Below are 27310 nucleotides of genomic sequence, written 5' to 3'. Positions count from 1 at the left end.
TTAACTGTTAAATCTAGAGAGAATCACGTATGCGGGTGTTCACTGTACTATTAAAATTCTCTGTACTTTTGAAATTTTTCAAAATAAAAAGTTTGAGAAAAAGCATCATGGTTGTAAATAAAAGTAAAGGATGGCATCCATTCCTATCCCACTTTGCCGCTGTATGACCTTGGGCAAAGTAAGGAACCTGTTTGTACCTCAGGATCTCATCTCTAATAATAATGTATTTATATAAAAAACTACAGTGAGGATTAAATGAGTTGCTATAACACAGAAAAGTTTGCAATAGTGTCTAACACACAACAAGGACTGTACATGGTTGCTTTCACCATCTGACATTTTCCTGTTGCTTTAGTAACAACAGGACTATTTATTAGTTTTGGGAAAAGCTACTATCTGTACACTGCTACCACTTTCTCCTCTGCCACACGGCTTCAGAGAATGCAAGATAATTTAAAGCCAGAAGCAATCCGATCCCAAAGCCAGGCCAAGAGATGTAGCGGTGAGAAAGAGGGCAGCATTAGATAGTAAAGAAACTCTGGGAACAGAACAACTCTGGGCTGCAGGCCAGCTCTGGCGATAGCAGACGGGCGAAAACAATATAACACAGGATTCTTTGCTCTGAACTTCAGCTCTCTAATGTATAAAATGGAACTGAATCAGATAACTGTGTACAAAATCATTTTACATATTTTTTCCCAATCATTGATGATTAGTTAAATCTGGTTAGCAGACTTTAGCTGGGATGTGTATGTAATGATAACAATTTTCTTAAAGCTACAAACGGAAGGGAAAACAACTCTGTTTCTAGGCTTATTAATCAAGTTCAGGTCTATGGTTAGCTTGCCTTTGGTACAGAAAAGATGAAATACGTGCCCGAGTGTTACAGGAAACACACTGACTAGGCACTATAGAGAATATTTGCATAAGTTATTTTATGACAGGAGGTCCTAGTAAGGAATACAGAACTAACAAGCCACCACTAACCAGAAGAATTAGGGAAAGAATGAAAGGAGATGCCACATGTCCTACCACCTCCCAGAATCCTCCTTGCTGACATCCATCTTGGCTGAGCAATGCGTGTAGCACAGGAAGGACCCTGAGTCAGAAACATTGGCCAGAAACAGCCCAGAAACTAGTCCCATCACCCCCTGTAAAACCCGAGACTGGGAGCCATGTGGCAGAGCAGTTCCTCTGGGTTCCCTTGCCCTGCCCCTCTCCGCCCTTTCCAATAAAGTCTCTTGCTTTGTCAGCACATGTGTCTCCTCAGACAATTCATTTCTGAGTGTTAGACAGGAACCCGCTCTCAGGCCCTGGAAGGGCCCCCCCGCTTCCTACAACATACTCACACTGTTGCTGGTCTGTCTAATACATAGTCTTCTAGCGTAGACGATTAAATGAGCTGGGGAGCAGTGTGGACGCTATTCATTATGTTTGTTTATTGTGCAAGGAAGTACTCTCATGGGAAATGCCATGAGAGCGAGGCATACGAAACACCAGTCAGGGTGTGGTGCTGGAAGTAGGCAACCTTTTCATAACGCAGAGACGGCGAACTCCACCTGGATGACTGCTTACTATGTGCGTACTTTGTGCTCAGTTGCATCCGATTGCGACCCCCGGACTGTAGCCCACCAGGCTCCTCTGTCCGTGGAATTCTCCAGGGAAGAATACTGGAGTGGGCTGTCATTCCCTTCTCCAAAGGATCTTCCCGACTCAGGGATCAAACCTGGGTCTCCTGCATTGAAGGTGGATTCTTTACCATCTGAGCCACCAGGGAAGCCCATGTATTTATTAGCTCTTACCCAAAGCTGTGTCTGCCAGTGTCTGTCGGGCGCCTGCTTTCCCACTTCAGTCCCCAGTCCCCCGAGGAAGGCTATTTGCAGACCTATAGTTACCAGTTAATGTCGGAAAAATTACCCAAGGGGAAAGACTGACATAGCTCAGAGGTACTATGGCAATCCTGATGGGCAGCATTTGTCTTTATTTTCTCCTATTATATTAGAAAACTGTAAAATGAGGAAAAGCATACTGCAGAGGTAGCATGAGTGAACATCTTTTGAGAATTACACTACTTTCAGTTCATTTCAATCGCTCAGTCCTGTCCAACTCTTTGCAACCCTATGGACTGCAGCATGCCAGGCTTCCCTGTCTATCGCCAACTCCCAGAGCTCGCTCAAACTCAACTCCACCTAGTCGGTGATGCCATCCAAACAACTCATCCTCTGTCATTCCCTTCTGCTCCCGCCTTCAATCTTTCCCAGCATCAGGGTCTTTTCCAGTGAGTCAGCAGTTCACATCAGATGGCCAAAGTATTGGAGTTTCAGCATCAGTCCTTCCAATGAATATTCAGGACTGATTTCCTTTATGACTGACTGGTTTGATCTCCTTGCAGTCCAAGGCTCTCAAGAGTCTTCTCCAGCACCACAGTTCAAAGGTATCAATTCTTTGGCATTCAGGTTTTTTTAGGGTCCAACTCTCACATCCATACATGACTACTGGAAAAACGATAGCTTTGGCTAGATGGACCTTTGTCCGGTAGGTAATGTCTCTGCTTTTCAATATGCTGTCTAGGTTGATGATAGCTTTCTTCCAAGGAACGAGAATCTTCTAACTTCATGGCTTCAGTCACCATCTACAGTGATTTTGGAGCCCAAAAACATAAAGTCTGTCACTGTTTCCACTGTTGCCCCATCTGTTTCCTATGAAGTGATGGAACCAGATGCCATGATCTTAGTTTTCTGAATGTAGAGTTTTAAGCCAACTTTTTCACTCTTTTCTTTCACTTTCATCAAGAGGCTCTTTAGTTCTTCACTCTCTGCCATAAGGGTGGTGTCATCTGCATATCTGAGGTTATTGATATTTCTCCCAGCAATCTTGATTCTAGCTTATGCTTCATCTAGTCCAGCATTTCTCATGATGCCCTCTGCATATAAGTTAAATAAGCAGGGTGACAATAGCCTTGACGGACTCCTTTCCCAATTTGGAACCAGTCTGTTGTTCCATGTTCAGTTCTAACTGTTGCTTCCTGACCTACATACAGATTTCTCAGGAGACAGGTCAGGTGGTCTGTATTCCCATCTCTTTCAGAATGTTCCACAGTTTATTGTGATCCACACAGTCAAAGGCTTTGGCATAGTCAATAAAGCAGAAGTAGATGTTTTTTTGGAACTATCTCGCTTTTTCGATGATCCAGTAGATGTTGGCAATTTGATCTCTGGTTCCTCTGCCTTTTCTAAAACCAGCTTCAACATCTGGAAGTTCATGGTTCATGTACTGTTGAAGCCTGGCTTGGAGAATTTTGAGCATGACTTTACTAGCGTGTGAGATGAGTGCAATTGTGAGGAAGTTTGAGCATTCTTTGGCATTGCCTTTCTTTGGGATTGGAATGAAAACTGACCTTTTCCAGTCCTGTGGCCACCGCTGAGTTGTCCAAATTTGTTGGCATATTGAGTGCAGCACTTTCACAGCATCATCTTTCAGGATTTGAAATAGCTCAATTGGAATTCCATCCCCTCCACTAGCTTTGTTCGTCGTGATGCTTCCTAAGGCCCACGTGACTTCACATTCCAGGATGTCTGGCTCTAGGTGAGTGATCACACCATCGAGAGTATCTGGGACATGAAGATCTTTTCTGTACAGTTCTCCTGTGTATTCTTGCCACCTCTTCCTGATGTCTTCTGCCTCTTTACTCTTTTACTACTTTAACAATGGGTCTTGCTTAAACAACTCTTCAGAAATTCTTCTTCATCTTTTAGATGTTAAAGGAAAAATACATCAATAAATTTCATAATTTTTTAGAACATTAACATCTGTGGGCCCCATTAGAAGTGTTAGGAACAGTGCTGGGGGTTGGGGCTCTGAGGAAGGAGCTCCTCCACCCAGGAGGACTGAAGTCCAGTGTTTGTTAGGGGCCTGTTGTTGTTTGGTTGCTAAGTTGTGTCTGATTCTTTGCGACCTGATGAACTGTAGCCCACCAGGCTCTTCTGTTTATGGGATTTCCCAGGCAAGAACACTAGAGTGGGTGATATATCCTTCTCCAGGGAGTCTTCCCGACCCAGGGATCAGCTCCCCATCTCCTGTCTTGGCAGGCAGATTCTCTACCACTGAGCCGCCGGGGAAGCCTTGTTGGGTACCTGCTATGTTTCATTTTGATGTATTAGAACTTTTTTTTTCCCTTTTGTGACTTCTGAAGTCTGAGTCATATTTAGAAAGGTCTTCCTCTATCCAATGCCATACAAGAGTTCTTCCAAGTTTTCCTGTTATAATTTCATAGTATGTTTTGATTCTGCTGCACCTGTAAATTTTTTACCATATTAGGAATTCAACATGTTACCTACTGGATTCCCTGGTGGCTGAGATGGTAAAGAGTCTGCCTGCAATTTGGGAGAACTGAGTTTGATCCCTGGATCTGGAAGATCCCCTGGAGAAGGAAATGGCAACCCACTCCAGTATTCTTGCCTGGGAAATCCCATGAACAGAGAAGCATAGAGGGCTACAGTCCACAGGATCGAGAAGAGTCAGACATGACTGAGTGACTACACTTTTATTTTTCTTTTCTTTCACCAACTGAGAAGTATGAATGGAATGTTCTTTTCTTAATGACAAGGTAATTGTTCCAAGCCATTTGTTTTTCCCTATCCTTTTTAAAATGCCATGTTTATCATGTAAATATTATGTTTTGATGTAGAGATTAATCTATTTCTAAATATCAGAAATAGAATTTTTTGTTTGTCCCATTGATTTGTCAGTGTTCCAGTGCCACACAACTTAATTTATATCTATGTCACTAATAATTTTGGGAAACCAGTCCAATATGTGGGTTTTCTTCCTCCCACCAGAAGAAATACTCCAACGCCAGCCGGGTGTCCTATGAATCAAGTCTGACACTACCTACCTGGAGATAGTGTCAGACCCCACAGGTCCCACAAGACTACCCCCTCATTCAACTCCCCCAGTCACAGTCCTAGCCTCCTGATCAACGGGCTGTAGATTCGGGTACCATGATCCCCTCTTTGGATTTGAATATTTTGCCAGAGCCGCTCACAGAACTCAAGAGAAACATTTTACTTACTTACTACAAAAGGAAGTAACTCAGAAACAGCCAAATGTAGGAGATGAATAGAGTGAGCTGTGATGCAGGGGCTCAGTGCTTCCATTAGCCCTCAGAACTGACCAGTGTTCCCTAATCTCCAAAGGCTCACCAATGTGGAAGCTCTCCAAACCTCAACCTTTCGGATTTTTATTAAGGTGCCTTTACATCAGTGTGATCGGTTTCATTCAATCACTGGCCATTGGCATTCGATTCAGCCTCCATCTCCTCTCCAGTCCCCAGACATTGGGGGCTGAGATTGAAAGTTCCAATCCTCTAATCTGTGGTTGCTTCTCCTGGCAACCATCCCACACCCTTTCCAAAGTTGCCTCATTGACACAACAAAAGACACCTTGATCACTCTTATGGCTTTGGAAATTCCAAGGATTTTCGGAGCTCTGCACCATAGTGATAGTGAAAGTGAAAGTTGCTCAACCATGTCTGAGTCTTTGCAACCCCATGGACTATACAGTCCATAGAATTCTCTAGACCAGAATATTGGAGTGAGGAGCCTTTCCCTTCTCCAGAGGATCTTCCCAACCCAGGAATCGAACCCAGGTCTCCTGCATTGCAGGTGGATTGTTTACCAACTGAGCCACAAGTGAAGCCCATAAACTGGGAAGAAAACCAAATGTATATTTCTTACTGTAAATCATAGTATAATAATCATACAGCTGTTTCCCTTTGTAGATTGTCATTTTTTCCAAGGTTTCTTTTTCTTATTGTTCAGTCATTAAGTCTGCCCAACTGTTCATGACCCCATGGACTGCAGCATGCCAGGCTCCGCTGTCCTCCTCTGTCTCCTAGAGTTTGCTCAAAATTCACGTCCACTGAGTCAGTGATGCTGCTGGTGTCTAACTGTCTCATTCTCTGGTGACACCTTCTCCAGCTTCCCACTAAGTTTATATTTCCATTGAAATTTTAGAGTCAATTTGGTTGAAAACACATCCCCTTGGTTTTCTATGTATATGCGTTTTACTCTTTTAAACACTTGCTAAAATTGAAAATGTTAAACATATATAAATGTAGACAGAATAGTATTAATTGAAACCTTGCGAACCAGGACCTGAGCGACTGAACTGAACTGATTCCACTTGGGCAGACATTGACCCCTTTATAAATATAATGCTTACTAGGAGATGAACTATGGGGTCACACAGAGTCGGACACGACTGAAGCGACTTAGCAGCAGCAGCAGCAGCAGCAGCAGGGATGAAAGGAGGGTGGCCACTAACGAGGCTGGAGAGAAAGTGCACCAGCACCACCTAGCGGATGCAAATGGAACTCCAGAAGGAAAACCTGGCAGTCCCTATCGCGGAGCAGCCGTGCTGCTGCGGAGCCTTACTGGGATCCTGATGAAGGAGGCATGCCACTTTTAGAACACTGCAGGAGCTATATGTTAATGGGTCTTCAAAAGGGGATACCTGAACAAAGGAACTTAAACAAAATCCAGGAGGTAAATGAAGATCCATCAGAATTTCTAGAAAGGATTTCTCAAAGTTATAGGCACCACTATGTACGTGTAAGATCAGGAGAGGTAGAGAAGGAAGCAAAAAAGAAAAGCACAACTCATAAGCTACACGTTTCTTCAAGATGAGTCTCAAGCGATGTTTTTAGTGGAACTACCACAAAAGCAATGATCTGACCTTCTCATTGCATTACATCAAGAGGGGCATGATGTAGGTTGGATACAGACCCTGAGGCCCCTGAGAATGTAAGGATGGTAAATATGAACTTTATTGGGCAAAGTGCCTCAGATATAAGAATAAAATTACAGAAATTAGATGATGTATTTAGAATGAGCCCATCTCAATTAGTAGACGCTGCTTTTAAAGTATTCAACAACAGGGAACAACAGCAGAAGCAAGAAAGATGAAAAACAAGCAACTTTTCTGGCAGCAGTATTAGATTCCCAGAAGCTGAATAGCCTAAAAGGAGGTAAGACACCACCACTGGGGAGGAACGGTGTGCTTACTGCAAGGAGGATGGGCATTGGAAAAACAACTGCCCTAAACTAAAGTATATCAGGAGGACAGGAGCCTCTCATATGGTAGAAAGGGGGGAATCCTCTGATGATGAATGAAAAGTCCCAGGGGCTCCCTTAGACTTGAGGCATCTGATTCTAATTTCCCCACAGGACCCCTGGTGGCTTTGCCAGTGGGGAACAAATTGATGGACTTTCTAATAAATGCATGTGCCACATATTCTGCAGTGAACACCACGGTGGCACAGAAAACATCCCAGTCTATCCCAGTCATGGGAGTTTCTGGACAAGTACTAAACCATTCATTTTGACAACCTCTATAATGCCAATTAGGGGATCTCAGCCTGAAACACAACTTCTTATATGTCAGAGCACCCTACCCCCGCCTTGGGGACGAGATGTCCTTTGTAAATTAAATGCTAAAGTAACTTTTTCCACCAGAACAGCTTGACACCAGGGTCCCACTGGAGCATGGGCTGAGCCTACAAACGATGTTCATGAAAACCCCAGAGAAGGAGACAGAGTTCTTCCCCACCGAGGTCTCTGGAAAGGTAAGGCCAGAAGTGTGGACTGATAGCACTCTGTGTGTGCTTAGTCTCACAGTCGTTTCTGAGTCTTTGCAACTCTTTAGACTGTAGCCTGCCAGGCTCCTCTCTCCATGGGATTTTCAGGCAAGAATACTGGAGTGGGTTGCTCTTTTCTTCTCCAGGAGATCTTCCCAACCCAGAGACTGAACCTGCATCTCCTGTGTCTCCTGCATTGCAGGCAGAGTCTTCACCCACTGATAGCACTCTGGGGAAGGCCAAAAAAGCAAGACCAATACAAATCCCATCAAAAAGGATGCTGGGACACCTAATCTAAAACAGTATCCTCTGAGACAAGATGCCCAAATACAGCCAACTCTGGAAAAGTTTTGAAAATACGACAGATTAAACCTTGCAGATGTGCATATAACACCCCTAATCCTCCTGGTCCAGAAGCCAGACTCGAGAGAGTATCAGTCTGTCCAGGACTTGAGGGCTGTTAATGAAGTCTTAAACCCTGTGGGACCTAATCCATGGTGGTCCAGTCACTAAGTCGTGTCTGACTCTCGCGACCCCATATACTGTAACCTGCTAGCCTCCTCTGTCCATGGGATTCTCCAGGCAAGAATACTGGAGTGGCTGCCATTTTCTTCTCCAGGGCATCTTCCTGACCCAGGAATCAAACCCAGATCTCCTGCATTGCAGACAGATTCTTTATCGAATGAGCTACAAGGGAAGCCCTATGTACCCTGCTTACAACTATTCCAGGAGAATATGGCTGGTTCTCAGTCCTGGACTTAAAAGATGCTTTCTTCTACATTCCAATTACAGAAAAATTACAGCCATCTATTTACTTTTGAATAGCAGGACCCAGAAACATAGGTAATCCAACAGTGTTGTTGGACAGTCCTGCCTCAAGGATTTAAGAATTCCCTTACCTTGTTTGGGGAGATGCTGGCTAGAGACTTTAGAAATTTAAGATTAGATGAAGGACTCTTACTCCAATATGTGCATGACTTACTCACAGTGAGTCCTACAAGTGACAAATGTGTACAAAATACCATCAGGACCCTGGACTGTTTGGCCAATTGTGGATATAAGGCCTCCCAGAAAAAAGGCCCAGATATGCAAAGAGCAAGTATCTAGGCTTTGCTCTGTCTCAAGGACAGTGGGGTCTTTGGCCTCACAGGAACCAAGCAATTGCAGAATTGGAAGCACCTATGGGGTCACACCCTCACTTTCACTTTTCACTTTCATGCATTGGAGAAGGACATGGCAACCCACTCCAGTGTTCTTGCCTGGAGAATCCCAGGGATGGAGGAGCCTGGTGGGCTGCCATCTATGGGGTCGCACAGAGTCAGACACAACTGAAGCAACTTAGCAGCAGCTGCAGCAAGACCCACAGACAACTGAGAGGATTTCTGGAAATGGCAGGGTTCTGTCGGATTTAGATCCCAAACTACAGGCTCATAGTGCAGCCCCACTACGGGGCACTGAAGGGACGTGATCTTGAACCCCTGTTTTGGACTAAAGAGTGCCAAACGGTCTGTGAAACAATAAAAATGTTAATAAAGTTAGTCTCAGCCCCAGCTTTGGCACTCCCAGACTTTAAAAAGCATTTCAAACTGTATGTACATGAGAGACAGGGTATAAGCCTTGGGGCGTAAATTCAAACTCATGTCCTCCTCCAGGGGATCTTCCCAACCCAGGGATCGAACTGGGATCCCCTGCATTGCAGGCTTATTCTTCACCAGCTGAGCTACCAGGGAAGCCCCTGGGTATGCAGTGGTAACACTTAAAGGGATTATTAAAGCAAAAGCCCTGCCCCCAGGAACCTCAGCTCAGAAGGCAGAAATCACTGCTCTGACAAGAGCCCAGCTCCTGGCCGATACATACACGGGCTCCCACTATGCATTCTCCGTGGGGCAGGTTCACCGGGCCATAAGGAAAGAAAGGTGGCTTCTCACCTCAAACAATAAAGATATCAAACAGGCCTCTGAAATCCTGTCACTATTTGAGGCAGTCCACAAACCATCACATATGGCCAAAATACCATGATATTTTTTTTCTGGGTTTTAATTAAGATTTAACTCAATTTGTAGATCAATTTAGACAGAATCGACTTCTTGACAGTGAAGTTTTTGTATCCAGACAGGTTATGTCTTTCTGTTTTTTAGGTCTTTTCATTATCCACTGCTGTTTTATTGGCTCTTCATAAGTTTAATTCTTTCATTTGATTTTTTAAAAATTTCCATTGAGGCTTTTGTAAATTATATTCTCTTACTGGTTGTGGTTTATATTTATGATTTTGATTTATATATGATAATTTTGTATCCATCTTTGTTTATAATGTATTTTTTCATTGATTTTATTGCTTTTGAAGGAATTCATCAAGTCATCTGCAAACGAGTTATGGTTGGCCTTCCTAAATTTTACCTCTAATTTCTTTAGCTTCTCTAATTACAGAGTATGTCCAGATCAGTGTTAAATGATAGTGGCAACAGCAGATATCCATGCCTGGTATGGATGAATTAATAAATGAAAGCAAATATGCTATTATGAGAAAGAGTGTTGAGAAATACCATCTTCTTCTAAATGCAAACTCATTTTTCAGTGCTTCAACCACATGATTCATTCTCAGAAGTCACACTAATGCAGAGATCGAATTTATTTTCATATTTTTAATAGTAAAATTCATTCACTTTTTCCTGCAAGTAAGAACCACTTTAAGGTTTCTCTCCCACTTCTGATTTTTGATTCCTATGGATGTGATACAATCAAAGGGAATTGGAGTACTTGAATATTTTGGACTTGTGATCATGGCCTTCTGCACCAGTTCTTCTAGCTGTCATCTCTTGGGGTGCCATGAACCCTGAATCTATATAAACAAGTATAGTCTGGATGTCCCCAATTGCTGAGAATTTTAAGTTTCACACATAACAAGAATTCAGGAACTTCATGCTGAAAAAATAGAAAAGATTAAAATTAATGTCTTATCAAATGAACTATCTCAATGAATCTCAAGTAATGCTGATATAAATTTAAAAAATTAGAACACTTTCTTTCCTTCTTAACTCAAGTACTTTCAAGCACCAGTCTCATGGATGACATCTGGTCTACCATAAGGAAAGAGCTGATAAAAAGGCAGACACAGGGAAGGCAGACAGCTTGGTGGTCTGGACACGGGGGACCTCTCACCGCCTTCTCCTGCTTCCATGGTGGTCCTGACTGGCTGCCCCAGGGAGCGGGCAGGTAGGGACGTGGATGTACAGCTGAATGTGAAACTCTGTAAGGGCATTCATTTCTGACACATAAATTGTTTTCAGCTTAGGTTTTTTCACCACTGGCCAAGAAGTGTAACATACTTGTGTTTTCCTGGCTTGAGATGCCTTCGCCGTCTTTTCATCAGTTCCTGTGACTAATGAGAACTAATGAAATACAGTTCTTACGCCTGACTGACTTTTAGGGATTTCTAAGTTACCAATTGGTATGCTTTCCCCTTTGAGTTAGGCTAAGAAGTTTTCATTATCTGGAATGAAATATTTATTCTCTCTGAGTTCCTCTCTGCCTCCAATCATCTCATTTTGTACCATCATCCCCACCCCCTCTACCCAAGGAAGAAGATAGTGACTGTCAGATTAAATATTATCAAGGCAATCTGATAAATAAGGACTGAGGAAGTGTGTGTGTGTGTGTGTGTGTGTGTGTGTGTGTATAAAAGTAATAGCAAATAATAAAAAAAATTTGTCTCAGAAACAACTTTCGTATTATATTTGCCTATTTTTTTGCATTAAAACTTACGAACACGATTGGAGCTAAGAACTGGAATTCAGACAAGGCTTGCTTATCTCACACTTTAGTCACAGTTATTCTACACGCCACTTTACATCAAGCAAGCCCACAATCCCTCCTGGGGATGGAGCCACGGATACCGCATCTTCTCCCAAGGCTCTCATTACCTGGAGTGCAAATGTTTGAACGGTGGTCCCTGTTTTGTTATATACGAACTGACCGAGAAAAACTTCTTCTCCTTCACATTGTTTCAAGATGCCCTATAAAGAAAGCAACAGACACGGAAGTTGTAATGAATGTGTGTTCGGTTAAAATAAATGGAGTCGATTGTCTGTTTGAGTAACAATTCCCCAGACATCTTTGGGTGTCCGCCAGGGACACGCTGCTGTGCTGCATGTCGGCACTGGGTACGGGTGGGGGAGGATCGTGAGGCAAGACCCAGCCTAATCGAAGGGCTGGCCAGACTAAGAGGGAGAGACACAGACGGATGAAGAGATGGGTGACAGCACGTGTCAGCACTGACTTTGACCTCCCAACAGTATTTACTATGCTGTGGGTAAAATGAACCAAAAAATGAACCCCGACATCGACCCAAAATGCATTACACTTCACCAATTTGCTGAACTTTGATCACACAAATAGCTTCATCCAAAAAGCAAGCTTTTGTTGATATGTGTATGCAATTTCCCTTGTGCTTTTGACCTTCCTTCTCTACCCTTTTTTAAAACTGAAGATTTTTGAGGAGAGAGAGCACACTGGTGGAAATTAATTTATCCTGTAAATCTAAAGTTTATGGTTAGTGTCTTGGAGTCGTAGTACCACAACAAAAAAAGTTTCATTAGTTCAATCATTTTGTAATGAAAATCATAATATTTAAACTATGAGTCAACTTTGTAAAAGAACTGGGACTTTCCTGGTTATCCAGTGGTTAAGAATCTGCCTGCCAATGCAGGGGATGTGGGTTTGATTCCTGATCTGAGAAGAGCCCACACACCACAGGGCAACTGTGGGCCTCAACTACTGAGCCCTCTCTCCAGAGTTTGCGAGCTGCAGCTACTAAGCCTGTGTGCACAGCTCCTGAAGCCCGCGAGCCCAGAGCTCTGTCCGCAACAGAGAATATTTCCTGCTTATTACAACTAGAGAAAGCCCACACGCAGCAGGGAAGACCCAGCGCAGCCAAAAATAAATGGATAACTAAAAGAATTGGATACATCATGATTAAATAATGCCCCCACAGTTATATATACTTTTCATCTATACATTGACATATATAAACATACATATTTCATATTTGACATATATATATATATATCTCATCTCACATAGTTCCTTTAACCTGTTCAGAGAGGCATGCTAGTTTTATTTCAAACTTTATGATCCTGTTTTAATTTCACTTGGTTCATAAATGTGCTAATACTGAGAAAACAATGAGAAGTATTTTGTCTTACTAAAAGGATTTTTTTTTCACTTTTTAAATATGGTCTATTTCTTAAAGGATTCTCGCCTGAAGGATTCACTCATAATTCCTCTCTAATGAGCAATCGCGTGCACTTTTCTGAGACAGGGTTTGATCTGCTCCAGTCCAGTGTAACTCAACTACAAGTGTCTGCAGACACTGACTGTGGGTGGCAGCAGGCTCGCATCAAAGGACAGCAGTCTCTCTGTTAAAACTCGAGACCCATAGCATCTACAGGTGTTCCGATGACACACAAGGCAGGCGAGCACCGTGTGTAACGCTGAGCCCCCTTCAGAGAGGGACCCCGAGGGGATGGAGTAAGGCATACACCTCTGAGGAAAACACAGGAGCAGACCCGAAGAGAAAAGCATCTGGAGACGGCCAAACGGTGGCTGGTGCACTGTCAACCTTCTAGAAACCACACTCTGGGGTCTCCAACCAGACCATTTAGTTGTGAAACTTGCTGTCAACTTGCCCATAAGGTGTGCAGAAAAAGCCAGCTTTTGACTGTTCAGCTCTTAAGTGAGACAGACAAGCATCACCAAACACACAAGGAAAGCACTTAACAGGGACGATGGAGCCCATATTATAAACAGTAAGGGAGGTACTTGGGAGTATGTGAAGGAGTTGAAAACATGAAACAAAACTACATCTGCTCATATCTTCAGACGTTGGAGGGAAGGTATTGCAACCCATGAAGGAAGATATTTAGATTCTAGAAAAGGGAGCATTTGCAAAAAAAATCTTAGAATAATCATGACAACAGAATTTAAAAATTCAGCATTAGGTTTAAAATATAAATTGATTAGATATTCCAAACAGTAAAACAGAAAACCAAAGAAGAAACATAAGATTAAAAACATTTATAAAACAATAGATTTAAAACAAGTCAAATCCTCAGAGAGTGGAGCTGAAATCCCCTGATAACAGCTGTGCATCAGGCCTGACCAGGCACCAGAAAGAGATGTGAGCAGAGTGCTCCTGGGGGATATCTGTAAAAAATAAAGGAACTTCCCTGGTGGTCTAGCAGTGAAGAGTCTGCGTTGCAATGCAGGGGACATGGGTTCAATCCCTGGGAAGGATGCGGGGAAGGGACAGTTATGGAGTTTGGGATGGATATGTACACTGATATATTTAAAGTGGAGAGCCAACAAGGATCTACTGTAGAGCACATAGAACTCCGCTCAGTGTCATGTGGCAGCCTGGGTGGGAGGGGGTTTGGGGAGAATGGATACATGTCTATGTACATCTCACTTGAAACTATCACATTATTAATAGGCTATACCTCAATACAAAATAAAAAGGTTTTAAAAAACAAAATGTATTCAAGGGCATTGTATGACTCAGCTAAGAACAATACGGTTCACAGAGTCACAGTGAACACATTGGATATGTATTGAAGCTGAGATCTACCATCTGGCAGTGTCTCACACATGAAAGACAGATTTATCATGTGATCTAGAAACTCTGCTCTGAGGCACAAACCCGAGAGAAATGAAAACCGAGGGCCACAGAAAACTTTGTACACAGCGCCTCACAGCAGCATTGTTCATTGTTCACAACAGTCAAAAGAGTGGGATCCACTCAGATGTCCAGCAACTGCTGAATGCATAAATAAAAAGGGGTCTATCCATATAATAAAATATTATTCAGCAATTAAAACTGAAATATTGACACATTTTAGCCTACATAGACCTTGAAAACATTATGCTGAGTGAAACAAGCCATTCACAAAAACCATTCACATATAATATGAGTCCATTTTATAGGAACTATCCAAAATAGGGCTTCCCAGGTGGCTCAGTGGTAAAGAATCCGCCTGCTAAGCAGAAGACATGGGATCTATCCCTGGGTTGGGAAGACCCCCTGGAGAAGGAATTGGCAACCCATACTGGAGCAGTATTCTTGCCTGGAAAATCCCATGGACAGATAAGCCTGGCAGGCTGTACTCCAAAGGGTTGCAAAGGGTCGAACATGACTTAGTGACTAAACGACAACATCCAAAGAGGCAGATCTACAGATACAAAAGAGACTAGTGGTTGTCAGTGGCTGGGGCAGTGAGGTGGGGGATGAGAAGTGACAGCTAAGGGGTGCAGGGTTTCTCTGGAGAATAGTAAAAATACTCTAAAATTGATCATGATCATGGTTACACAACTCTGTGAATATACCAAAAGTTACTAAGTGTACACTTTATCTGAATTGCTGATGTGTGAATTATCTCAATAAACCTGTTTTTCTTCTTTTAAGTTAAGACATAAACATTTTGGGAGAATTGGGAGAGGCATGGAAGAGAAACAATCTCCATTTTCCATTCAAGGAAGTCAATAGTAATAATCAAAACTGAAAAATCAAGGAATAACAGTAAAAACAAATACAAAGGCAGTAACCACATGAGCAGCCCAAACTCTGGCAAGTGAAAGCTTCCAGGGAGTAGTGGGACAAGGGAAAATCATGTTTCATTTTCATCTATGGGAATTGTATACGTATAACTTGGATAACATTTTTGAAAATAGCATTAAGTAGCAGTAATCATCTGGTTCAACCCTCTCACTTGGTAGATGACAAAGTTGAGATACTGGAAGTAATACACAGTGATAGAAATGTCTAGCTGCACAGCTCAGATGAGACCCCGGCTCCCAATTCCTAGCTGATCACCTCCCATAACCCCTTCCGAAGGAAGATTTAGACAGCTCCTCACATAGACAGAAAACTCGTTGGGTGCGCTGGAGATGTTTCCTGAGGGGGAAACCTTCTCTGAGATGTGCTCCATGGTAACAGCAGTTGGTATGATCTTCCTGGCAAGCTTGATTAGGGCATGGCCCTGGGAGCCTGGAAAGGCCCAGCACTTCCCAGGGTGGACATCCGGCTGGAAAGAAAGCACTGCATCAATCCCTGACTGGCTTATATAAATCCACTCCTACAAGGTTGGCCAGCTAATCACTATGGACTACAGATCTTGCTTATGCCTACAATATGAAGGCCCTGTGTGAGATGTATCAACCAGGAAAGCTTCCAGATTCCCACAGGTGTGCTGATGTCAACCAGAACCTTTATTTCATGCGTATGTTTTCCTTTGTTGCTCTAATTAAGACTGTAAGCTGCTCGTTGCAGCTGGCTGGCATGAGTGGTGATAGCACTGGTGAAGATAGTGCTGGTGGTGGTAATGAAAAGGGTGGTAGCAGTTATTGTGGGGACAACGACGGCAGGTGATGGTGGTGATGATTAATGTGATGGTGGTGGTGGTGGTGATGGTGCTGGTGGTGATGGTAGGTGACAGTGGGGATAACAGTGGTGGTGGTGGTGGTGGTGGTTGGTGATAATGATGGTGGTGGTGGTGGTTGGTGATGATGGTGGTGATAGTGGGTGTGATGCTGGTGATGATGATAATAGAGATAACAGATGATAATGGTGGTGACAGAGATGCTGGCACTGGTGCTAAGGAAGAAAAATGAGGTCCACCATTTTCTAGATCTAGATTGTACTCTGGACTGAGATTTATAGGTTTGCCCCTGAAGGTATTTCTAAATTAGAAATAAATTCAGGTGTGTAATTACGGTTAAGAGCTCTACTGTCAGTTGGTATCAAGGGCCTTTTGAATTGAACTGAAATGTTAATGAAAATCTTACTTGGAAATTTCTGCTGTTAAAATTGGGATTTATAAAAATGTGGTGACCTGAATAGCACAAAGCACAGTACTTGCACTCAGGGGTCATGCACCTTCAACAAACATTTGTCAAGTGACTGAAGTTTTTGGTGGAAAAGGAAGACTACAGAATCAGCTTTAAGAGAAGATGTGGAATGTATACGTCCTATTTGAGAAGTACATAGTCTAGTTCACTGATCTTAAAATAATAATCAATTAACTAATCATAATCTTCTGCCCCTAAAATAAGAAATAATGTATTTTGATGACTATAAAAATGCAAGGAGATGGTTTCAGGTTCTCTGACAAGTTCAGAGCTGCGTCTCTTTCAGACATTAATATTTTCATGATAAATAACAGGAACAAGATCCTAAAATATAAACAGGTTATTTTTAATCTAACTTTTACCTGGAGAATGATGTCTGGAGGCATTTCATAATTTAAGAAGCCAATCCCATGCCAGTACAGTTTTGCTTTATTATTTTTGTAACTTTCTGAGGTCCCACCTTCAACAACAGAGGCTCCTGATATGATAAAATAATTTTCAAAATTTAAAAAAATCACACAATTCAAAACACCATTTAGATTTTAATGTTGCTGGAAAACTATTACTGGGCAACTTACAAATGAGGTAAAACTCATACCAGGAAATTTGTAGTAAAAGTATGATTTTCAGCTTTCATTACCACTGAAATCTTGTCTTGAGAAAATCATGTTTGTTTTGTGGTTTCACAAAATTTCTGGAAGTGACATTATGATAAAAAAAATGAAATCTGGAGCCATTGATTTGGACATGGAACTATTAGGTGGATTGTGTCTATTTCCTAGAAAAACATATGAATCCCCACATTTTAACAGCTTTTGTGATAAATAAGCCCAATTCACTCAAAAACAAAAGCAGAAAAACCAACAGTGTCATAAATATACTAACAAGTTGTATTTATAATAGCCTTTCTTCAGATTCACTGAGCTTTAATTTTAATCAAAGATATAAAAAATATACTCATCAAATACTATCCCTTCAAATTACTTCATTTTAGAAGTAAAAAGTGTTTTATACATAAGAAATAAAATGCAAATCACTTCCTTAAATTCCAACTGGGTATCAAAATACAGCATTAAAAAAACACAAGTATGAGTGAATATCAAATCACCAGTGCTTTTTCTGAGAAGGCAGGATTTGCAATGGTGAAGTATGAGCATGTTTATAAATTCTGGATAAAAGTCCTTTGTCAACTATGTGGTTTGTAATACTGTCTCCCAGTCCCTGACTTGTCTTATCATTCTTTTCAATGTCTTCTTGCCAAGCAGAAGTTTTAAATTTGGATGAAGCCCGAATTATCCAATCTTTTCCTTTTGGAACTGTATGTCCAACTCTTTGAGCACCATCAACTTGCTTTTTCCCCACTGTCAAAAGTTAATTAGTGTGGGATTATTTCTGGACTTTTTATTATGTTCCATTGATTTCACACTTTCATTACTGTAGCTTTATAATATTGTAGTTTAACATCAGTAAGTCCTCCAAATTTGTTCTTCTTCAAAACTGCTTCAGCTATTTTTGAGAGAGTTCATAGACTTCTACAAACTGTTGTGCTGGGATCTTGATCTGAATTGTATTGAATCAATAAACTATAGAGAACTGCCATCTTAAAAATATTGAAACTTTTAATCCACAAACATGGAAGATCTTTCCAGTATTTAGGTCTTCTGTTATTTCTTTCATTTGTGGGTTTTGTTTGTTCATTTGTCCAGTTTTTAGCACACAGATCCTAAGAAAATTTTATTAAATTTATACCCAAGAATTTCATGTCTTTCACTGTCATTGTGAATAGGACTGTTTTTAAATTTTTTTTCCAATTTCTGATCATGAGCATTTAAAAATGATATATATACAGTTGAACTTACTAATTTCACTTATTCTAATAGAGTTTTGATGATTCTCTATGTAAACCTCTATGTAAATAATAATTATTTGGCATAGTCTTTATGGTTATATATGGTATGGTGTCATCTGCAAATGTGATTGCTTTACTTCTTTTTGCTCCCATTTGGCTGCCTTTTACTCTTTTTCCTGATTGCTATGGCTGGGATTTCCAATAGATGCTGAACTAAAGTGGTGAAAACAGGCATCCTTGTCCAGACCCGATCTTGGAGGAAAAGCGTTCAGCTTTTTGTGGGCATGTCATAGATGCCTTTATTATGTTGAGGTAGGTTCCCTCTATACATACTTTGTGTTCTTTTTAGTGATTGCTCTGACAATATTAATACACATAACTAACTTTTCAAAGTCAATTTACAGTTAATATCTTACCAATTTGTGTAAAATTCAAAACTTTATAACCATAGAGGTCACTTTAACCTCACCCATTGACCTTCCCTCAAGACTTGTCATATCTACATGTATTAAAATCCCATCGGGGACTTCCCTGGCAGTCCCTCGGCTGCCCTCCTTAGGCATGGGGGTCCAGGTTTGCAAGTCACGGAGCAACTAAGCCTGTGCACAACTACGAGCCCACGTGCTGCAATTACTGAAGCGCACGTGCTGCGACTACGGAAGCCCGCAGGCTAGAGCCTGCGCTGCTCAACAAGAGAAGCCAGCGGAATGAGAGGCCCGTGCACCACAACATATGAGTCCCCGCCCGCCGCAACTGGAGAAAACTTCACAGCAGCAAAGACCCAGTGCAGACCAAAATTTAAAAAAAAAAAAAAAAAAATTTTTTAAAAGGACATTACATACAGTCTTGAGACACTATCACTTATCACTAATGGTGCACTGAGACTAGTCATGAGTAGTCATTTTTGTATGTAGAAGACAAAATGCAACGAAGTTTGTGATGTGTACGCAAACTTGCTATGGCAGGCAGGCTTCCTCTGTGGTCCTCTTCACAGACGCTAGTGAGCAGAGATCGTTCTGAAGTCCTGACTTTTTACACCGAGCTTAACATTTCTTTACTCACCTGCTGACTTAAGGGCATAATCAGCCATCTGGACTTGATCTTCTCTCAGCTTTTTCAGTATGTAATTCACCAAGTTGGACATTTCCTGTACACATTGTAAAAAGAGTTTTCTGTTAACAATCTCCATCAACTTCTTGAGGCTTGACAATTTACTCTATTGATTCGGACCTACGTTTGCTAATCTGCCAAACACACACAGGTTCTTCCCCTCACCTCCACAGATCAGTGGGCTCCATGTTTCACAGGCAGCTGAGGTATCAGGGAGCTGAGAGGTGCTGGGCCACTCGCCAAGGTCATGGAGGAAGGCTGGATGTCAGTTCCCTGTCGAGCACCCCAAAATGCTCGCACAGTGGAACAGCCCAGTGAGGTTGTGTGTGCGACCTGCTGGGTAATGAAGACTGGAACATTCTGTAGGTGTTTGGGAATCGAGGCAGTTTACACAGAGCACTCGATTGCTTGTGTTAGAAATTATTCATCGTTGAAATCCATACTGGGTGATAAGGATGTTCTGAGTCTAAGAAGCCAAGCATCCTGACAGCATGTAACGGTCTGAGTTCTCAATGACAAAGCACCTTGTCCCAGGGCCGTGAGGATGGGGCAGTATGGGGGCCTGGAGGCAGCGGTGTTGTCAGCAGTATGTGTCTCTCAGGAAACAGAGACAAAGCCAGTGCTAACAGGAGGAGAAGCAAAAGCAAGCTCTTGGTCTTCATCACCATGTTGCCTGGTCTGGTGCTCATTAGGTCAGACATACTAGCCTCAGGTCCCTGAATAAAAATATCTTACTATTTAAGTATTTGTGTAAAACGTTCAGAGACTGCCATTTGTGAATGAGCAGTCTTTTTTTTTTTTTTTTACTGCAAAATAAAACAGAGTCAGATACTTATTTGGGTGGAAAGTCAGTCTTACTGCAATATAAAATCTTCCCTGTGACACAGCAATTATGCAAAAATGTGCTTCTAGGGGTGAGCTTTAGTAAAAGCAGGGGCTTCCCTGGTGGCTCAGATGGTAAAGAGTTGCCTGCAATGTAGGAGACCCAGGTTTGATCCCTGGGTCAGGAGATCCTGTGGTGAAGGGAATGGAGAGCCACTCCAGTATTCTTGCCTGGAGCATGTTAAGGACAGAGGAGTCTGGTGGGTTGCAGTCCAAGGGATTGCAAGAGTTGGACATGACTGAACAACTAACACTTCACTTTACAAGCTAATGTAGAAAAGGAATTTTCAAGAAGAAAGAAGACAGACCACACATCCAGCCATCATTACATTTCCCCATCACATAAGTTGCCCACTTTCTGAACGTGGACACGCCCTGCCTCCCTCCCAGGGTCACTTACCTCGTCGATGACCTCGGTGTGGTTCCAGCCTTCAGCGGGGTCCATGTCGGCACTCCAGCTGTAATTGTGCAGGCCATCACGCATGTCTCTAAGCAATGCCTTCAGAACATCTATTTGTTCAATTAAAAAAAGAATTTCCCGGAAGTTGTTTTCCAAAGTCTGGCTCTCCTTCCTGTGAATGGATATCTTCACTGTGAAAGGAGGAAGCAGCCCCATGCCGGGCTTCAGGGCCAGCAAAACCCAGGGGTGCTTACCATTGCAGAAGAGAGAGCCCTGAGTGCGGGTGCCCCCTTTTCTAGGGAGCCACACTGCGCTGTGTATGAGGAACAAAGCCATCTCAGGAAGCACTCCTGAGGGCAGCAGGCTCGGGCTGTGCTCTGGGCAGGGAAGGGGGCTCAAGGGACTTCACGCATCCCATTCCTTCCTCAGGGATCGAGGCCACGCGGACTTGAGCTGGGCAACTTCACAGTGCCCTATATCCCCCTCTCACTGCCTTAGGGGCAGGACACCTTGCACTTTGAGTGGGGTACAGAGCAGGGGGATGCCAACCAAGCCCTGAAATCCTGTGAACCAGCCTTTAGAGATAGGTGACTGAAAGATTCAGGGGCCAGGGTTGGGGACTTAGGGGAGTCCCCAACTGCCTTTCACCAGCTCAAGGGTGCAAGATTTTACTTCCCAAGAATTGGCTCTGCTAGTTGTACACTTTGAAAGTTACTGGTAGAGAGAATAAGAAAATGTCAAACCAATGGGTATTTCTTTATGTTGAAAAAAAATGTAAGTACTGTTAATACTTTGTATGTGTGTATTTAGTCACTAAGTCGTGCCTGACTCTTTGTGACCCCCATGGACTGTAGCCCGCCAGGCTCCTCTGTCCATAGGAGTTTCCAGACAAGAATACTGGAGTGGGTTGTCCTTTCCTCCTCCAGGGGATCTTCTCCATCCAGGGATTGAACTGGATGTCTCCTGCATTAGCAGGCAGATTCTTTTACCGCTGGCTTTCCCTTTACCAGGGAAGCCACTTCTTTCCCCCCAGTTTATGAAATGGGCTTCCCTCATGGCTCAGTGGTAAAGAATCTGCCTGCCAATGCAGGGGATGCAGGTTCAATCTTTAGGTCGGTAAGATCCCCTGGAGAAGGAAGAGACAACTGGTTCTAGCATTTCTGCCTGGGAAATCCCACAGACAGAGGAGCCTGGTGGGCTATAGTCCATGGGGTTGCAAAGAGTCAGACACAACTTAGTGACTAAAAACAACAAGCAAAAAAACAAAAACTTACGAATCAATCTATGTTCACAATTTGGAAAATGAAAAACTGCTGAAGAAATAGACTGTTAATAGTTTTTGTAAAAGTCCCATGAAAAAAGTTGTATGAAATAACAAACTAATTTTCTGTCCCACTACACTTCTCAGATAACCAAATATATTTTAAAATTATTTTAATGGCTTCATAATTCAACCCTGGTCTATTTTTCTAATTTTATCCCATTACAAAATAATAATAATACTGAAAGTACCTCCCAGTGTATGTTCCCTTCAAGAAGGATCCACAGAAGTAGAAATTAGTTTTATAATTTTACAAAAGCACTTCAGTGTTTGGACACACACCAGAATATCTCACTCACTTTAAAAGTTCCAGTTGCTCTTTGGGCATTCGAAGCCTGGCCTGAAAAATAAAACAACAAAGCCAAATCATTCCAAATCCTGCCTACTCAGGTGGAGTTATTTTTCCTGTTTATAGAGGGGAAGGAAATCACATGACCACCCTTGATAGACACACCTGGCCAGTAGGACCCACAGTCTCTAAGATACCTGCATCTTCCTGCAAAAGAGTGATATTTAGAGGAGACGCAGAAACATCCAGCCCTGAGGCTTGTCCCTGTAAACAGTGAGGAGCAACCCCTTTCTACATGAGGAAGCTGACTGCTGGATTCCATTAGCCATGACATCAGGAGGGTCACAGACGGTTATCTAACACTGACAGGGCGTCTCAGAAGGACCATCTTGTGTTTGGACAAGCGGTGCCCCAGCCAGGCTGCCGACGCTACTGACGTTGAGGATGTGCGCGGCCTCGGTGGAGGCGGTCTGCACAGGGACAGCGGACCGAGGGTCTGCTCAGGCTGCTGTGCCCCAGCCCCTCCCCGGTTCCTCCACCAGCTCCTCTGTGTGGGAGGCTCCACGTGCCACTCGGGTTCCCGGATCCCTCAGAAATGGCTGTAAAGCTGGCAGTTGAAACTGACAGAGGTGGATTCTCTCAGGGGCCTGAAGTCCAGAGGCAGGGTGTCGTTAGGGCCGTACTTTGCCCCGAGGCTCCAGAGAGAATCTGTTTCTTGCTTCTTCCACCTTCTGGCAGCCCGGGGCTTCCTGGCTGGGGTGGCACCACCCAGGCCTCTGCCTCCTCCCCACAGCCCTGTGTGTCTCTCATGAGGACATGTGTCAGTGCGGTTGAGACCGTCTGGGAGATGCAGGACTACTTCATCTCAGGATCCCCAATGACGTCTGCAGACTCTCTCCAAATAAAGGTCCTGTGGGTAGGTTCTGGGGGTTGGGCCATGAAATAGCTTCTTGGGGGTCACTTTTACCACAGGGACCACCCATGCGTTATCTGACAAACAAGGCCCACCCTCTCAGCCGACAAGTCTGCTTTCATGCTTCAAAGATGCTGGCTCCCCATCAGTTTGCTGCCAAGATGGTTCAGGCACGAGGGACATCTTATCCACGCCACTGTGCGCCACACAGAAAACAATTATCTGGCTTTTTTTTTTTCCTGCTGAGTATTTTCATTTCGTTTTTAAAATTTTTATTGGAGTATCACTGCTTTATGACGTTGTGTTAGTTTCTGCTGTACAGCAAAGTGAATCAGCTACCTGAATACACACACCTCCTCTTTCTTGGATTTCCTTCCCATTCAGGTCCCCACAGAGCATTGAGTAGACTCCCCTGTTCTATACAGTAGGTTCTCATTAGTGAGCAATCTAACTTATTACAGGCTCTCCTCAATATTTTTCTTTGTACAGAGATGTGGAGTTGGGAGCTGATTTTCAGTAGGGAGAAATTCTTTTTTCCAGTGTTTCAGTTGCTGTTTGAATAGGTTTCCTCTCGCGAGGGGCAGTGTTTTGCATTTCTGTTACTTTTTTCTGTTTTACTCTTAAAAGAACAAATAGAAAGTATGCTTTCACTAATTTGCTGATAAATGAATTTGAGAGTTCTTTGAAAGCTAACATTTTCCTAATTTTTAAAAGCATTTGCCTCATTCCCAAAAGGACTTCAGGTGGCTTCCACTTTAGGAACAAACACAGTATAAAAAGTGAGGCAATGAAAGTGAATGGAAAACAAGGACTGGAAAACGACGAAAACATGTGAAAGACGGGTGTGACTCCAGTTCCTGGAGTTCTCAGCTGTGGCCCTACCTTTGTTCCTAACATTGTAACAACGGAATTGGGTGTGGGTGGGAGGGAATGTGGAAGACAAGAAGTGACAGCGGTCCCCAGGGAAAAAAGAAAACCTCAAAGATGTGGCAGAGGCTGCTTTGCCTATGGCTGGTAATCCATCCCTTCCATGAGGCTACTGTGGTAAGAACGTGCTGGATCTCCTAAGAACTTTCCCAGGGCTTCCTTCCTGGCAGGTGGGCAGAGCCCCATGGAAGCCGTCCAAAGCCTTCGTTAAGACTTCGCAGCAACTCCAACAAGGCACCTGCTGCCCAACCCTAAACATGCCCATTAAAGGAGGACCAGTGTGCATCTGAAGTCAGTTGAATGGGTGTAGAATTGGCAGCCTCCTGAGAAATGACAAGGTGAAGGAGAGAAAGCAAAGAAACAGTTGTGGGCAGGGCCACAGCCTTGCTTCTTCTTGTTGTTTCATTGTTTTACCCTTAAAAATATGGAAGACTTATCAATTAAAAATAAATATTCTTAAAAATATGGAAGCCTTCACAAATCTGAAAGTCGTCCTTGTATGGGGGCGGTGCTGATCTCTGCATTGTTCCAGTTTTTGTATATGTGCTGCCAAGGTGAGCGCTGTTTTGTTTTTTCAGGTAAGGCTGACTGAGTTCCAAAGCTTTATGTCTTAGAATGTGGCTCCGATACTTCGAGCTGGGACAGACTGGATGCAAGAGTTAACAAATGCCTCACATGGCCAGTAGTTTTCTTTGTTTTTTTAAACAAAACTGTCACAAGTTAGGGCTTCCCAGGTGGCGCTAGTGGTAAAGAATCTTCCAGCCCGTGAATCCATCTGCCAATGAAGAAGACAGAAGAGACGCAGATTGGATCCCTGGATTGGGAAGATCCCTGGAGGGCGGCATGGCAACCCACTCTAATATTCTTCCCTGGCAAATTCCACAGACAGCGGAGCCTGGCAGGCTACAGTCCTTATGTCAGAGTCAGACAGGACTGAACAACTTAGCATGCATGCAAGTTATCTAATTTTAAACCCTGTAACTTCCAGGTTAATCCTGGAAGCTATTGGATTGGCCGAAAGTTTGTTCAGATTTTTTCCTGTAAAATGGCTCTACTAGTGCTTAGTTGTCTTTAACTTCATTTGGAACAATTTTGTTAGATCGTATTGTGACTGCTGACATATCAGTGCATTTTTAAAAAACTTATCAAATTGGTGAATTTTTGTGTAGCCATTTTAATAATGAAGACAGAAGAAAAAAGGAACATTTCTGGCACATTATGTTTGGCATAATATGCATATACCATTTTTGGCATATTTAATATATCAAGAAAGATAAAAATGCAACTGAAACACAAACAGATTTGCGGAGAAGCTGCTGTGAGTGATCGAACATGTCAAAAGTGGTTTGTGAAGTTTAGTGCTGGAGATTTCTGACTGAACGATGCTCCACGTTCGGGTAGAACAGCTGACAGGGATCAAATCGAGGCATGAAGTGATATCACTCAATGTTACATTATGTGGGAGATGGCCACCATACTCAAAATATCTGAATCAAGTGTTGAAAATCATTTGCACCAGCTTGGTTACGTTAATCGCTTTGATGTTAGGGTTCCACATAAAGCCTTCTTGACCATATTTCCACCTGTGATTCTCTACTGAAACATAATGAAAATGGTTTGTTTTTAAAACCATTGTGATGAGCAATGAAAAGCTGAAGAGACTGTGGGGCAAGTGAAATGAACCACCACCAGCCACACCAAATGAATATGTTCTGCTCTCAATTAGACCAACTGAAGTTACTGCTCAATAAATAGTGTCCAGAATCAGTCAACAGAAAGCGCACAATCCTCCATCAGGATAACGCAAGACTGCATGTTTCTTTGATAACCAGGCAAAAACTGTTGCAGCTTAGCTGGGAAGTTCTGATTCATTCTGCTTTGTTCACCAAACATTGCATCTTTGGATTTCCATTTATTTCAGTCTTTATAAAATTCTCTTAATGGAAAAAGTTTTAATTCCCTGTAAAACTGTAAAAGGTACATGGAACAGTTCTTTGCTCAAAAAGATAAAACATTTTGGGAAGATGGAATTATGAAGTTACCTGAAAAATGGCAAAAGAGAATGGAACAAAACGATGAATATGTTTCAATAAAGTTCTTGGTGAAAATTAAAAACGTGTCTTTTATTCTTACCTGAAAAATCAAAGGAACTTTTTGGCTAACCTAATACAATGATTGCAGATTGCACCTGTGGTTAGATGATTAAGCTTGCTGCTTTACATAGAGTTTTAGATTAAACCAATTAAATATTTGGAGCAAGTAATTTGCAATCATTGAAAGACGCCCTCCATTGTGATGGTGAGTGTATGGTCACTGAGGCTGTGTCACAGCTGAACTGTGTCCTTAGTGTAAGCAAACAGGACAGCCCAATGGCCACGCGCAGCAAAGCTAGAGTCTGTATTTCATCTCCGGAATTTATAGCTGTGTGCCCCTTAATTGTTCTGATCCAGCATCCTGATCTATAAATAGATTCGCTCCCATTGGAGGATAAAGTGATACCTGTATTTAATGTACTTACAATAACTTCTAATGCATTATCCTCCCATTCTCCGTGGTGAGAGATTAGGGGGGTGGGGCACATCTAACTTTCTGAAAAGCAATATTGGGACTTCCCTGGCAGTTCAGTCTAGGACTCCATGTTTCCACTGCAGGGGGCATGTGTTCAATCCCTTGCCAGGGAACTAAAATACTATATGCCTTGTGGCAAAAAAAAAAAGGTACTGATTAATTAAGATTCACTATTAAAAGATCACCTAAAAATTGTGAATATCCTTCCTGTATTGTTCTTTTAGTTTATCCTAAGTAAAAAATCAAGAATGAGTGAAAAGATTCAGCAATAATGATGTTTATAATATTGAAAAGTTGAAAACAATTCGATTGTTGAGAAATAAGTATTTGTTGAATATATTATTTATTCATTGGAACAGTTTATTTCTCACAGTTCTGGAGCTGCAATTTCACGATCAAGATACCAGCAGAGTTGGTGTCTGGTGAGAACCACTTCCTGGTCCACAGACAGTGTCTCCTCACTGAGTCCTCACATGGCAGAGAGATACCCTCCAGGGTCTCTCTCTCTTTTAAGTTG

At 42.5% G+C, this 27310-nt stretch overlaps 1 protein-coding gene and 1 non-coding gene across 3 annotated transcripts in view; both read right to left on the bottom strand.

Moving 5' to 3' along the window:
• Nucleotides 1–10253: 10253 nt before the first annotated feature.
• The window catches only part of SUN3 (Sad1 and UNC84 domain containing 3), a 29403-nt gene continuing 12346 nt past the window's right edge, over nucleotides 10254–27310 (bottom strand). The window contains exons 3-9 of one of the 2 annotated variants that reach the window (XM_055420216.2): nucleotides 22396–22436; nucleotides 20776–20947; nucleotides 19446–19530; nucleotides 16897–17012; nucleotides 15544–15711; nucleotides 11557–11649; nucleotides 10254–10558 (exon numbers count right to left, since the gene is read on the bottom strand). In XM_055420216.2, coding sequence (XP_055276191.2) covers nucleotides 10439–10558; nucleotides 11557–11649; nucleotides 15544–15711; nucleotides 16897–17012; nucleotides 19446–19530; nucleotides 20776–20947; nucleotides 22396–22436 — 795 coding nt within the window. In that variant the 3' untranslated portion in view covers nucleotides 10254–10438. The remainder of the gene's footprint in view (nucleotides 10559–11556; nucleotides 11650–15543; nucleotides 15712–16896; nucleotides 17013–19445; nucleotides 19531–20775; nucleotides 20948–22395; nucleotides 22437–27310) is intronic. The other variant, XM_088832064.1, reaches the window with a different exon arrangement.
• On the bottom strand, nucleotides 24684–24787 carry LOC129552890 (U6 spliceosomal RNA). Its single transcript, XR_008685370.1, has one exon. It is a non-coding gene; the product is annotated as a U6 spliceosomal RNA (small nuclear RNA).

This window comes from Moschus berezovskii, chromosome 3, assembly GCF_049115385.1.
Source record: "Moschus berezovskii isolate FMDL1 chromosome 3, NW_MosBer_1.0, whole genome shotgun sequence".
Classification (NCBI taxonomy): Eukaryota; Metazoa; Chordata; class Mammalia; order Artiodactyla; family Moschidae; genus Moschus; species Moschus berezovskii.
Note: the sequence above shows the minus strand (reverse complement) of the source record. Positions and strands in the feature narration are given on the sequence as shown.